Source organism: Hippocampus zosterae, chromosome 11 (assembly GCF_025434085.1).
Source record: "Hippocampus zosterae strain Florida chromosome 11, ASM2543408v3, whole genome shotgun sequence".
Lineage (NCBI taxonomy): Eukaryota > Metazoa > Chordata > Actinopteri > Syngnathiformes > Syngnathidae > Hippocampus > Hippocampus zosterae.
Window position 1 is genome coordinate 1,281,035 of NC_067461.1, and position 14,216 is coordinate 1,295,250.

At 51.3% G+C, this 14,216-nt stretch overlaps 1 protein-coding gene across 1 annotated transcript; it reads left to right on the forward strand.

The window, feature by feature from the left end:
• The first annotated feature begins 416 nt into the window (after positions 1 to 416).
• LOC127609876 (1-phosphatidylinositol 4,5-bisphosphate phosphodiesterase beta-1-like) lies at positions 417 to 13,522 on the forward strand. Its single transcript, XM_052079429.1, has 32 exons — positions 417 to 1,165; positions 2,705 to 2,782; positions 2,895 to 2,963; positions 3,480 to 3,620; positions 3,719 to 3,798; positions 3,907 to 3,960; positions 4,791 to 4,866; positions 5,060 to 5,160; positions 6,017 to 6,180; positions 6,295 to 6,441; positions 6,555 to 6,712; positions 7,098 to 7,180; positions 7,325 to 7,409; positions 7,492 to 7,654; positions 8,161 to 8,216; positions 8,339 to 8,435; positions 8,519 to 8,603; positions 9,401 to 9,525; positions 9,632 to 9,786; positions 9,874 to 10,041; positions 10,427 to 10,526; positions 10,618 to 10,722; positions 10,846 to 10,958; positions 11,275 to 11,425; positions 11,560 to 11,613; positions 11,838 to 12,015; positions 12,089 to 12,209; positions 12,518 to 12,594; positions 12,717 to 12,806; positions 12,896 to 12,953; positions 13,053 to 13,139; positions 13,264 to 13,522. The coding sequence occupies exons 1-32, from the start codon at positions 1,067 to 1,069 to the stop codon at positions 13,414 to 13,416; spliced, it is 3,471 nt and encodes a 1,156-aa protein (XP_051935389.1). The 5' UTR covers positions 417 to 1,066; the 3' UTR covers positions 13,417 to 13,522.
• The last annotated feature ends 694 nt before the right edge of the window (positions 13,523 to 14,216 follow it).

The following is a 14,216-nucleotide window of genomic DNA, read 5'->3' on the forward strand; positions in this document are numbered from 1 at the left end:
GCAGTAGGCGGGGGACACCCTGAATCGGTTGCCAGCCAATCACAGGGCACACAGACACAAACAACCATCCACGCCCACATTCAAACCTAGGGACAATTTAGAACGTCCAATCAGCCTGCCATGCATATTTTTGGAATGTGGGAGGAAACCGGAGTACCCGGAGAAAACCCACGCAGGCCCAGGGAGAACATGCAAGCTCCACACAGGGAGGCCGGAGATGGAATCGAACCCGGTACCTCTGCACTGTGAAGTCGACGTGCTAACCACTGGACTACCGGGCCGCCCATATATATATATATATATATATATATATATATATATATCAGGTATAGTTTTTTTTTTTAATGACAACCAGATCGTGCAAATTGTTGACCTGCTTTTAAAGTGCAAATGTTTGATACAAATTTACTGAGCAAAGACTCTCTCCAAGGTTGAATTGTTGGCAACTCATCAGTGAGTTGAGAGCAACCAGCAGAGTCCAGACATTTTGCCCAACATTAAAATACACGATTGGTAGTTGATCCAAAGTGAGACGGAAGTTTTATTCATCCTTCCTGCCCTGGTCCCGCACGGTCCCACCTGTTGACCAGACATGAAAAAGTCAAGCACTTCCTCCCACTGGCCTCATTTGACCGAAGCGTTCCAGCCCTCTCTCTCTCTCTTCCCCTCCACTTTTGCGTTCCGCCTCCGCTCCACCACTCATCTTCCCCCGGTTCCCTTTTCCTCTCCTCCTCCTCCTCCTCCTCCTCTTCTCCGCATCCCTTTCTTCCCTCCGCACCCTCCCCCATCTGTGGGAAGCCGCTTTGCACATGTCGCCGATGAGTCAATTTGTGGAGGTTGAGCGCGCGCGCACGTGTGCTGTGGTCTCCCATGAAGGCATCTGCTTCGGTCTGTCTGTTGCAGCACACGGAGGCGGGGGTGGACCACACATAGTAGCGGCGGCGACGGCGGCGCAAGAACGAGATGATGCTGAGGCGGACGCAGTGGTGCGGCGTCTCCGCCTGTTGACGGGAGTTTGACAAGCTCTGCAGCATCCCCACCGCCGCCTTCACGTGCGTGTGGAACCATGGCAGGCGCCCAGCCGGGGGTCCACGCCTTGAAACTCCAGCCCCCCGCCGTGTCCCCGACGCTGAGGAACGGCAGCAACTTCATCAAATGGGACGAGGTAAGGCGGCCGCAAAAGTGCAACGATGGCACAAATTGCTACTTTGGGGACTTGGTTGACATGCCGGGTGAAATGATGAAGCACCTTCAGGAGCTTTTTTTGAGGAATTCAGCAAAAAGAAAAACAGAAATTTGGCGAGGGAAAAATCTCACGGCAAAAATGCATTTTCCTTTTTGATTCGTTTTTCTTTAATAAACCATTTTTTCGTTTGTTTATTTTCTGATGGATTGACAAATGTGTCCGTTTTCAGATGCTTTATTCTTCCCAGGAACTTTTACTTTGTTCTCTGATGTATTTATTAATTGTACTGAGCACTGATTTTATTATTTTTTTTAATGCCTCTTAGAAACTATATTTATTTACCGGTAAATGTGAAATCTGTCCCAGTTTTTTTTTCCCAGGGTTAATCTCCCCCCCCCCAAAAAAAAATCCAGCAGGCTGTACTTTCGTTTAGTTGATCACTTTGCTGTTACTCTCCTGTGTGAACGGCAACAGGCGGACATCCGGGTTCATTTCACCTTCTGCCCTCTCTCAATTTCCCGAACAATGAGCAGAAATTGCGCCCGGAATGTCCCACAGTAGTTGAGAATGAGCGCATCGAGGCACGATTTCTGGAAAGATTTCTCTACTGATCATCTTTTGGCTGAAAGCACCTGTTGATTGCATGCCAACAACATGTGCGTGCGTCCTCGTGTTTGTATTGCAATGTGAACGTGCCCTCAGATTGGGAACGTATGGCGGTGCGGTTGCTATGGCAACTGGAATGGCTACCCTTACTTAAACAGACTTGGTGCATAATGTGGCACAGATGAGTGCGTGTGTGTGTTGGGGAGGATGCGCACGTGTCCCCCCCCCCCCCCCTACCCCCAGTTAAGCTCTTTTTATGTGCTGCCGGCTGTTTTAAAAGAGAGTTGGTTGCCATGGTGATGCTTGGCAGGGATCCAGTTCGCCATCCTCAGCGCTTTGAGTTCTACTTTTCAGGCATCGTTGTCTAAAGGTGCTCGGGATGAGCCGAGCGCAACCGCCGTTAACAATATCCCTTCTTTTTTATTGATTCATTTTTTTAAAACTCATCTACTCTTTTCAGAAACTGGATCTCAGGGTTTTTATTTTAGCTGTTCTAGAAAATATCCCTTGTGTTGATAAGATCTCTCAACTTGATTTATTTACAAGTATTTTTTTTTGTAAATTGACCACACAGCCCTGTTTTGAGCACAAATGAGTTCCGGGGTACCCCAAGGGTCTATCCTCCATATGCTGTTCTTTCTTTAAAACCACATCGATGTCTTACAGACATATTTAACCATCCATCCATCCATCCATCCATTTTTTTCTCATTTGCTCTTCTCAATTCAAAACTTCACGTTTAGCTGATATGATTTCTAAAAAGGATAAATGAAAGAGAAAAAAAAGCCTCTGTGTTTTGCACTCAAAGTACTTCCAAGTTACTTCAAGACGCAATCCTAGATGCTTTGTCCTTTTCTTAAAATGCCTTTTCAATGACGTTTTTTTTTTAACTTTTGCCATGTTCCTCCGCAGGATCTTTCCACCGTCACTCCTGTGACTCTCTTTGTGGATCCTCATGGACTTTATCTCTACTGGACCGACCAAAACAAGGTAAATAAGGGATATCAAATGTATTCATTTTGTTTTGGACACACACGCGCACACACACACACGAAGGAAGCAGAATTAAATTTGTGTGTGTTTGTGTGTTTACATCTTCCAGGAGACGGAGTTGTTAGACTTGACCCACGTGAAAGATGTGCGGACAGGCAGAAGCACCAAAACTGCCAAGGTAGCGGCGGCCTCTTCACCTTCTGCGCGCCTCCTCTTCACCTCTTTCACCTTCGTCTTGCGCGTCGCCTTAGAAACGCAATCTCGCTGCTTCTTCTTGCAAGGGGAAGAAAAAAAAAAAAAAACAAGCCTGCGGGTTTGTATTCTGAAGCGCTCAATGTGTGTTCCAAAAGCATCACAGCGTGTACAGACGGCGCCTTGTGTTCCGTCACAGCCGATGCCACAGCTGGTGGCAAAATGTGTTTTGGTCCCCAAACAATTTTTTGGACCATTCAAGCAGTCATCGGCATCGGGCCGGGAAATGGTCAAAGCCTCCGACAAGAGCTGAACTTTATTTGGACTAATTCCGAGGTCCCTTGCAAGCAGCAGTGTGAATGCGTTCGGTTTGTTGCGACCACAGCGGCGGGTGTGCAATCACACATGGCGGGGAAAATATGGAACTGATTTGAGCAGGGGTGTGTCGACTTTTGCTATCCAGCGTAACCGCACGCTGCTTTTGTGCCCGACCGGCCACTAGGAGGCCAAGCTGCGCGAGCTGCTGGACGTGGGCAACCTGGTGGGCCGGCTGGAGAACCGCATGGTCACCGTGGTGACGGCCTCCGACATCGTCAACGTCAACCAGATCATCTTCATCGCCTCTCAGGAGGATGAGGCCAAGGTACCCTGATGATGATGATGATGATGATGATGATGATGATGATGATGATGATGCTGATGATGCTGATGATGCTGCGACGGTGATGATGCTTTTGCTAGGTGTGGTGCGAGGAGCTTTTTTGTCTGTCTTCCAACCTGCTGAGCCACAACCTCAACAGAGACCACAGCCTCCTCAAAGCGTGAGTCAAGACGCGCACATTTTTTAAAAATTTCTTTCCTTTCACCATTTTTTTTTTCCTTTTCACCCATTTGATTCCCCCCGCCCCCATCTGATTTTATTCCGGCAGGTACGTGAAGTTGACTCTGCAGCCCAACGCGGAGGGCAGGATCCCCGTCAAGAAGTGAGTCGGGCCTGTGCCTGGGCTGCGCAAGCGTCCGCCGCGTGGCTCGCGGCCGTGCCAATATTCTGCAGGGACGTGCGCAAACTTCCTAACTTTGCTCTTTTCTTCCCAAAATAAACTCCGTTCCACGTGCACTTGGGAAAGCAAAAACAGGGACAGGATCCGGCAAGGTGCTTAATTCAGCGCCTGACCTGCTAATGGGCCGGCGGCGGCGGCGGCTGCACATGTGACGCCAGGATAACGGAAACACACGCAGGTTCCGGGAATCCAAATGGGGACGCATTGGCTGTTCTTGGAAGCAGCAATTTGAGCAACGCGAAATTCGGGGGTCAAATATCCGGTCTTCAGAGGTGTAACAGACGTACCTGGAAGTTTTTAGTTTGATGGGATAGGTTCCGCACTCCGCAAAGGTTCCCGGACCTCTCAGAGGTACCACCCTTTTTAAAGGGTCTTCTTTGGGCCCCCATAAGTCACCCCGGGACTAAATTTAGACTGGGGGAGATAAAGAAAATAAATAAATCAGCTGCACGTGATTCAAATGTGGTCAACTGACCCCACCCCCCTCCCACACCCCCTCCTGGATTCAGTGAAAGGGACTGAATAATAGCGATGAGACGCAGAATTCCAATTGCCAATCAAGTGCTTCTCGTTTAAATGCGGGACACTTGTCGAAATGGAGCCCAGCCAAGCAATCCGCGTCATCCATCCAGGCTGGGACTCGTCGCCGGTCCACTCAAGGACATTTTGGGACACTCGCAGAATTTGAAGTGATTGTGTGATGTGAGGACACGGTCACGTGATTTATTCCCTTTTCTTTTTTTTTCTTTCAGTATCGTTCGCTCGTTTTCATCGGACAGGAAGCGGGTGGAGACCGCCTTGGAGAACTGCCGACTTCCTTACGGGCGGGTGGGTCAACATTAATGAAATCGGGTAACGATACGAAAAAGGAGCGACGATGTGGCCACACAGCAATCGGGTTGATTTGTGCCAAAATATGAAACGGACTGGAAGATGATACTCTTGAATATTGTCCGAGAATTGCGCAGATTGCGCAAATCCTGCCCGCACGCTTGATGCTCTTCCTGCATGCGCTCAACAGGGCGACGCCATCAAACTGGACGACTTCCCTCTGGAGGTGTACCAGAGCTTCCTGGAGCACCTCTGTCCTCGTCCGGAGCTGGCCACCATCTTTAAAGCGCAGTGAGTGCGCCGCGGCGGGGGCGGCTTCGTTGAGGGGGCGGCGTGAGGCGCAGACGAGTGCTTGTCCTACTTGTCGGAACACGCGCAAGACTCGCTTTGATTTACCGCAGGAAAAATTATTGCTCAAATTCTACGCCCCAAAGACGTTGCAAAAACAAGAATTTGGACCTTTTTTTTTTCTTCACAAAAAAAAGGAAAAAAATGCCACAAATAAGAAATCTTGTGTGCATCCAGTCCATGCACTCACGACTTCAATTTATTTAAAAAAATAAAAAAAAATCCTGTAATCCGAAAACGATTCACAGCACCTCGCTTTGTATTCACAAAACAAATACCCATTTAAAAATATGTGAGAATGTATGTATTTATCCCCCCCGCCCCTCTCCCAATTAAATAAGAAATCCGATGTATTGAAAAATAAGGGGGCGGCCCGGTAGTCCAGTGGTTAGCACGTGGGCTTCACAGTGCAGAGGTACCGGGTTCGATTCCAGCTCCGGCCCCCCTGTGTGGAGTTTGCATGTTCTCCCCGGGCCTGCGTGGGTTTTCTCCGGGTGCTCCGGTTTCCTCCCACATTCCAAAAACATGCATGGCAGGCTGATTGAACACTCTAAATTGTCCCTAGGTGGGAGTGTGAGTGCGAATGGTTGTTCGTCTCTGTGTGCCCTGCGATTGGCTGGCAACCGATTCAGGGTGTCCCCCGCCTACTGCCCGGAAACGGCTGGGATGGGCTCCAGCACCCCCCGCGACCCTAGTGAGGATCAAGCGGTACGGAAGATGAATGAATGAATGAATGAATGAAAAAGAAGGCGAGCGCTTTGCAGACACGGCAAAGCTCAAGTCGTGCGTTCCCCCGTAGGGGAGGCGAGGACGGCGCCATGTCGGTGGACCGCATGACGGATTTCATCAACAACAAGCAGCGGGACCCCCGACTCAACGAGATCCTCTACCCGCCTCTCAGGCCCGCTCAGACCCAGACGCTCCTCGAAAGGCACCAAAGCGACAAGACGTCGCTGGAGCAGGGTGAGGACGAAGCACGCGCAAAACCACGTCGCCGCCGCGGAAAGCTTTTCAATGTCAAGTCGTACGTTGTGTTTGTGTTTGTGTGCATGGTGTGTGTACGGGCGCGTGGGCCAGGCCTGATCTCCTTGCAGGCCTTCTGCAGTTACCTGTCGAGCGACGAGAACGCCGTCATCCCTCCGGACAAACTGGACCAGTCCGAGGACATGAGCTTCCCTCTGCCGCACTACTTTATCAACTCCTCGCACAACACGTATCTGACAGGTGCTCCTCCCTGTCCACCTCCACCTATCCCACAATGCAACTGCAAACGCAAGCGAAGCCCTCATTGGCCCGCTGTCGATGGCGAACCGCCGTATGCGTTTGTTTGTTTGTAGCGGGCCAGCTGGCGGGGAGCTCGTCGGTGGAGATGTACCGGCAGGTGCTGCTGGCCGGATGTCGCTGCGTGGAGCTGGACGTGTGGAAAGGCCGCACGGCCGAGGAGGAGCCCGTCATCACGCACGGCTTCACCATGACCTCCGAGATCTCCTTCAAGGTCGCACGCTTTGGAACCGCCCTTATTGTTTTCAGACATTTTCATTGATTGTCACACTGGAAAAAATTGACCCATTCCTCGGATTTCAAAACCGTAAAAATAAAAATGAGCCCGTATTATTTCAATTTTTAGTTTGATCATTTTAATGACTGTCACATTGGTTCCAAATTTTCTTTGAAAGTAGAAACGATATTGCCATAATCATCCTACTTCCGTTGCTCGTCTTTAGAACAATGTTTTTCCGTGTGCGTTTTTTTCACTAGAAAGTGAGGGAAACATTTTAAACCGAGGATGAGAGAGTCCTTTTTTTTTTTTTCACTTTGATTGTATTGGATTACATGTTGTGCTCTGTTTCGCTTAGCTTGGTTTGCTTTGGTTTCAGCAGGAAGTCATCGAGGCCATTGCAGAGTGCGCCTTCAAGACGTCCCCTTTTCCGGTCATCTTGTCTTTCGAGAATCACGTCGACTCGTGAGTTCCGTTCGCAACCAAACGACTAAATTGCTTTGTCATCATTATGGAGTCCAGCGGATTTTCATTTGTGCACATTTTCTCCTGGTTGAACGCTAAACTCGTTAGACACGTTCAGATATCTGTGTTTTTTTTTCCCCCCAGTTTGAAGCAGCAGGCTAAAATGGCAGAATATTGTCGATCGATCTTCGGAGAGGCCTTACTGATCGACCCGCTGGACAGATACCCGGTGGGAAATTCTCATCCCCGCATATAGAAAATGGGTCCCAAAAAAATTTTTTTTTTATGGACTCGTCCCGATTGGATTCCAGCTGGAGTCGGGCATCCCGCTGCCCAGTCCTCAGGAGCTGATGGGCAAAATTCTCATCAAGAACAAGAAATCTCACAAAGCCTCCGCCGGCGACGTCAAGAGGCTGACGGAGCAGCCGGCCAATCAGGACCCCGAGCCCCTGTCGCCTAGCAACAACGCCACAGGTACGGCGAGCGACATCAGGGAGGGGCCTCGCGCAAAGTCCCAAGTCATAAAATAGCTCAAGTCAATTATTTTCATGATTCGTTCAGAAAACTACTTCAGTCGAGTGAATCCGTCAAATGATGTCGCGCTTCCCATGAGATGCCGCGTTCCATACAAGTGAAGCCGAGGGACAAAACGATGAAAGTTGTTGGCCTCGGGTGCAAGGACTGTTGCGACACAAAACAACCCGCTGTTGAATCCACCAGCTCCACTTCCCATTTCGGTTGATCTACTTTGTCTTCGGCGCTGTCCCCACGAGGCTTTTCAAGTGTCAAATATGGCGAAGGTTGCGCAACACCCGCATGAGAGCGTGCGGGTGGGCCGCATGACGTGGCTCCAACGTCTGCCCCCTTTCGCCCGACACGATTGGAGGCAGCGGATGTGAAAATGCCGCTCGATACCGATAAAATGTGTACTTTTGACTTCAAAGGAAAAGTTGCCGAGTCACGTTTTGTATTTCCGGCAGAGATGGAGGCCGAAAGCGAGGAGGACGACGATGACGACGACGACGACGGTAAAAAGGTCAGTGCTGACGCCGCATGTTAACGGTGCAATCCTGACTTGCATCCTTTTCTTTCGTGCAGCCGCTTCACCAAATGAAATGGAGTAAATTCAGCGCAGCGTTTTTTTTTTTTTTTTTTTAGGGCTCAGCAGAGCGCGAGGCCGTGGCCACGGAGGAGATGTCCACCTTGGTCAACTACGTGCAGCCCACCAAGTTCAACTCCTTCGAGGCGTCCAAGAGTAAGCCGGCCGTCGGCCGTGGCGAGTGCCTCGTCGTCTTTCGTCGGGCAAAAGTGCGCTCAAGCGTGTGTGCGTGTGCACAGAGGCGGCCCGCTGTTACCACATGTCGTCGTTTGTGGAGACCAAAGCTCTGGAGCACCTCACCAAGTCACCGGTGGAGTTTGTGGAGTATCCTTAGCAACGGTTGCCGCGGGCGACTGCTCACATCCCGGCTGCTTCTTTCTCTTTTACACGCGATGCCTTTTGAAATTCGCAGGGAAGTCATGCCGCCCGGAATGCCTTTGATCGCTCGTGCGGAATATGCTGAGCTACGGGACATAATATATGATATATACGCTATATATAAATATATTGGAGTGCATAGAGCAGGGGTGTCCAAACTTTTTGCCAACGGGACCAGATTTTATGTGGTAAAATGTCGGGGGGCCGACCTTGGCTGACATTCTTTACATTGAACAACAATATTGTTCAACAAATTTTAGTAAGCTAGTCTGTTTCACATTTCCATTTTTATTTTAATTTCAACAATCTTAAGAATTTCTTTTGGTTCATTTGAAACAGGAATTTGAAATATGACATATCAGTCAATATAAACACGGAGTGATGTCTTGTTAACTCGTGAGTGATGCCCTCTAGTGTCTAAATGCTATTACTCATTTAGTGAATGCTATTACTCATTTAGCCACTAGAGGGAAGCAGTACTCTATGAAACATCACTCCCCAGTCTACGAGACCTCAGTCAATGCAACACGTGTTCCATTGCGTCCAACCTGCGGGCCAGACGGCACTGATTTTATGACGGGGGCCGAGGGCCGGATGAAATTCGACCGCGGGCCGGACTTTGGACATGCCTGGCGTAGAGTATCGACCGACGTCGCCGGAGGCTGTATTTGTTTGTTCGACTTCAAGCTTGGCTCGAAATGGTCCAACGTAAGACCGCCGCTTCTTAACCGGTCATCAACCAGATACAACAAATCCCAGCTGAGTCGGATTTATCCCAAAGGAACCAGAATGGACTCGTCCAACTTCATGCCGCAGCTTTTCTGGAACAGCGGCTGTCAACTGGTGGCTCTCAATTATCAAACCCTAGGTGAGCTGGAGGCGAGCGTTGGCGCATTTTCTGCTCTTTTCCCGCGTTATTACGAGCCCAAAATGGCCGCCGCCGTCCGAGGCCAACCAGAAACTCTTCGTGGCAGATCTTTCCATGCAGTTGAACCTCTTCATGTTTGAGTACAACGGTCGCAGCGGCTACCGGCTGAAGCCCGAGTTCATGCGGCGGCCCGACAAACACTTTGACCCTTTCACGGAGAACACGGTGGACGGCATCGTAGCCAACACGCTCTCCGTCAAGGTCGGCCGCTCGGCAGCATCTTCGCCTCCCTTCGGGAAGAGCGCCGGCCGGCCGGCGTGACGCCGTTTCCCCGCCGTCCTCTTTCAGGTGATCTCGGGCCAGTTCCTCAGCGAGCGCAGGGTGGGCGTCTACGTGGAAGTGGAGATGTTTGGCCTTCCCGCCGACACCAGGAGGAAAGCTCTGAAGACCAAAACCTCGCCCAACAACAACGCCGTCAACCCGGTGTGGGATGAGGAACCCGTCGTCTTCAAGAAGGTGGGAAACGGCCTTCGTCGGAGCGCTCTCAAACCCGCCGCGCGCTGAAACACTTTGGATTGGATTTTTTTGACGCAAAATGGCAGACTTCCGCTGTCTTTCTGCCATGGCTTCTCAAGGCTTTTTGTGGCACTTCTCACGGTTGATCAGCCTACCAAATTGTATGGCGCTAAGGCAAAGATGGCTGAATATTCCAAATATTTGTCGGACCGTTTTATTAAAAGTTTTTATTTTATTTAGTTATTTGAACTTTTTGGGATGGCTTCTTGAGACTTTAATTTTTTTTGTGGGTCATGCCTATGCGACTTGAGCGGAAGAATTTCTCGACGTGAACGTGTCTTTTCGACCGTGGATCCTTGAGAATTTTTGCCGATGCGCCCGCCAGGTGATCCTTCCGACTCTGGCCTCGTTGAGAATCGCCGCCTTTGAGGAAGGGGGCAAGTTCATCGGCCATCGCATCATCCCCGTGTCCGCCATACGGCCCGGTACCCGCCTTTCTTTGACGTCTACCGTCACGCCACCAAGGAGACGCCGCCGCCGCTCTGAGTGTGGACCACCGCGTGTCTTCTTTTCAAGGCTATCGTTATATCGGCCTGAGGAACGAGAAGAACCAGTCTCTGATTCTCCCCGCCGTGTTCGTCTACATGGAAGTCAAAGACTATGTCCCGGACACTTTTGCAGGTACACGCCAGCCCCCCCCAAGAGGGATGGATTTCTTTCTTTTGCGTGTGTCTGCACAGTCAAGTCTTCAGCCTCCGTTTCCCAAAAAAATCCGAGCAGAAACCACCAAATATTTATTTGCAGACGTGATCGAGGCCCTGTCCAACCCCATTCGATACGTCAACCTGCTGGAGCAGCGTTCCAAGCAGCTGGCCGCTCTCACGCTGGAGGACGGAGACGTGGACGCGCAGACCGAGGTCAGAGAGCGAAGATCTCGCCGCGGGGCCGTGAGCAAAGATGATGCCGGGCCCTATTTTTGGGCCGGGCTTTTCAAATAACTTCTGAAAATTGTAAATCGTTGAATTAATTTCAACAATGATTGTGCCACGCTGGTGTCATCCACCGCTCCCATTTATCTGCTCACGTCTCGGATCAAATACGGCAAAATGGCTCCTCAAATGACGCCTGCTTTTCCGCTTCTCAAAAACGCTGCATTTCAACAGGGCTGTGTCAAATTTTCAATCCGCTCTGTGTGAGGAAATATATACTCGTTATACGGGGGGGTTGTTCCAGGACGAAGCGGACGGCTGCTCCGAGCGTAAAAACGACCCCAAGTCGCCGTTGATGGAAAACGGACTGAGCCCGGTCCCCGGACCGGCGGGCCACGGTCCCGTCGCCGCGGCACCCAAAGCCTCCGCGGCCAATCAGCAAGCGGCTCCGACAGGTAGCGGCGCCACCATCGCCTCGGGTATCAAAGTAAAAGTTTTGCAAGTGCTATGCCACCGCATGACCTGGACCGATGACTTACTTGCTGACTGGATGTTCCTGATGGGTTTCTTGTTTTGTCCTTCCCTTTAGATGCGGCCAAACCAGCAGCAAAGACTGAAGATTTGGTCTTAAGTGTTCTGATAGGTCAGTCCGTAAAACCTCTCTCTGGTTTTCAGGTGGGCTTCGCTCACTGAAGGTGAAGCTCGCCGGCCACAAACCGTGTTGACAAAAGCACAAGGGGCGTCGCCGTTTGCCAGCTATCACCGCGCCTCGGTTTGCGCTCCCGCTGGGGAAGAGGGCCGTCGGCGGGCCCCCGCCCCAGACTTTGCCCACCCGCCGTGTGATCGTTCCAACTGTGCCGTCGGCAGAGCTGCCCGTGTGCACGCTGGCCAGCCTGCAGCAGTCCAAAGTGTACCAGAAGGAGCTGCGGCGTCAGTTCAAGGAGCTGAAGGAGCTGGTGAGGAGACACCAGAAGAAGACCTCGCAGCTCCTGCGAGACATCAACAACAAGTACGAGAAGGCGGCCAGACGGCGCAGCAAGAGCAGGTGCGAAAGCGCACATTTTTGCCCTCGCCGAATCAACCGCGCCCGCCGCTAAATCGTACGCGCGTTCGCTCAGGAGCTCGTCGCCCGACGAGCATCTGCGGTCGCTGCGAGACGAGCAGCACCAGCAGCTTGTGGCGCTCAGGCAGGAGCAGTACTACAGCCAAAAGTACCTGCAGAGGGAACACGTCAAGACGGTGAGCCCGCGTTCGAGTCCTCAGCCGCCGCGCGGGTGCTTGCGGGCGGGAATTTGGGAGTCTCCAGGGGGCATTGTGCTCCAGCATACGGATATGTTTTTGTTTCCTTGTTTTTTTTTTTTTTAATAAAATTCAAGAAATAAAAACAAAGGCTATTCGCCGAGGAAAAAAAAAAACGGTCGACAGGATGAGACTATTAGCGGTGTGAAAAACCCGTCCAAAACGAGGGCCCAGGCATCCCGCGTTCCTGTCATCAACTGAAAAAAAAACCGCAAGAAGCGAGGCATGAACTTTTCTCGCCTCTCCAGCTGAACGAGCGACTGAGCGGCCTGGCCGAGGAGAGTCACGGCACGCAGATGAAGAAACTCAAAGACGTCTGCGGCAAGTAAGTTCTCGCATTGGAGCCCGTGAGATGGTGCTTGCGTCAGCTTGGTTGGGTTTTTTTTTTCCATTTCCGCAGCCACTTCACTCACTTCACTTGACCGCGTGTTTTTGCCGCCGACTCAGGGAGAAGAAGGAGCTGAAGAAGCAAATGGACCGCAGAAGAACCGAGAAAATCAACTTGGCGAAGACCAAAGAGAAACATCTCGCGGAAGAGTAGGATCGCTCACCGGCGTCATCGGCGTTCCGCTCCTTGCTCAGCTCATTTCTTGGAAAAGCTTTCATCTCCTCTGTCCGCATTGCAGAGAGAAGATGGAGATCAATAAGTCGTTCGTCAATGAAGTGGTGCAGAACATCAAACGGGTGAGCGCAGGCGGAAGCGGCGCGGGCCTCTTTTTGTTCTCTCGGCGATACAAAGTCGCTGGCGTGTGTCTGTTTTGTCGTTTGTTTTGGCGCTTGTAGCTGGAGGAGACCCAGGCCAAGCGGCAGGAGCAGCTGCTGGAGCAGCACAATCAACTGCTGCAGGAGATACAAGAACACAAACCCAAGGTACGCAAGCCAAGCCGCTCCAATCAGGTCTGCTCCAAATATGAAAATGGACAAATGGACAAATGTGAGGCAAAACAATCCACCGCACCGCCGGAGACTCGCGACTTTGCCCGCTGCCTTTTAGCTGCAGGGCGCCATCGAGGCCGAGTTCCAGGAGAAGTTTGAGCGATTGCCCGGCGAGATCGGAGACTTCCTGCGGGACAGGAGGCCGGAGGTGCCAGGGCACGGCAAGTCCCCAGCGTCCACCCCCGACGAGATTCTCTCCGAGGACGACTGAAGACCGCCTCGAGGAAAGTACAAAGCCAGTAAGCGGACGTCCGTACGCGCGCGGTGGGGCGGGCGGACGCTTTCCTTGGGACTTGGCTCACGCGTCCGGAGGCGGCCCCGGATTCCAACAATATCCATTGTTTCTGCCCCCCCCCCCTCTCTCTCGGCCTACCTTCCTACCGAGCCGCTGACCTCCGTTGCCCATCTGCCAACAATCAACACGTCGAACATCAGCGACAACCCAGCTAGCAAGCTAGCTTCCTTCTTTCCGAACTCGCCGCCTCGAATGTTGACTTCAACTTGTCTATTTGATCCTTTTGTGTCGGTAGTCCAAAGCTTTGGTCCTACTCGGCTGTCTACCTCCTCCTCGCGACGTTCCTTCCTCGCGACGAGGCCTTCCTTGCTACCTATTCAGCCACCTTCCAAGCTTCCTGCCTCGACAATAGCCCGTTTGGTTTTGTTGGTTTTGGCCGACACCCAAACTAAATCCTCCATCCTGGACCTTCAACCGGTTGAAGCATGTTTGGATTCCGTTATTTGATTATTATCAGTCGTAGTAGTGATAGTATGTTTTTTTCATATTCTCTTGATTCACTTGAAGTCAAATCTAAGACTGAAGATCAACTTTTGGGGGGTCATCGGTCATGTCTGCAAGCGGCACGTGTTCGACCGAAATGTCTTTTGGCCTTTTGTTTTCTCTCGCTCTCTCCGCATGAAGTCTGCCGCCGCGCTTATTTCAATGACGCGAAAACTTTTCGCAACGACGACTGTTATGGAGTTGCAGCATCCCAACGATCCAACGGGACTCGT

Excerpts from the sequence above, each read along its gene's own strand:
- LOC127609876 (XM_052079429.1), top strand. The coding sequence starts at position 1,067 with ATGGCAGGCGCCCAGCCGGGGGTCCACGCCTTGAAACTCCAGCCCCCC. Across the intron at positions 8,436-8,518 it reads CTCCTTCGAGGCGTCCAAGA|AGGCGGCCCGCTGTTACCAC; the intron begins GTAAGCCGGCCG and ends GCGTGTGCACAG. Across the intron at positions 10,723-10,845 it reads TGTCCCGGACACTTTTGCAG|ACGTGATCGAGGCCCTGTCC; the intron begins GTACACGCCAGC and ends ATTTATTTGCAG.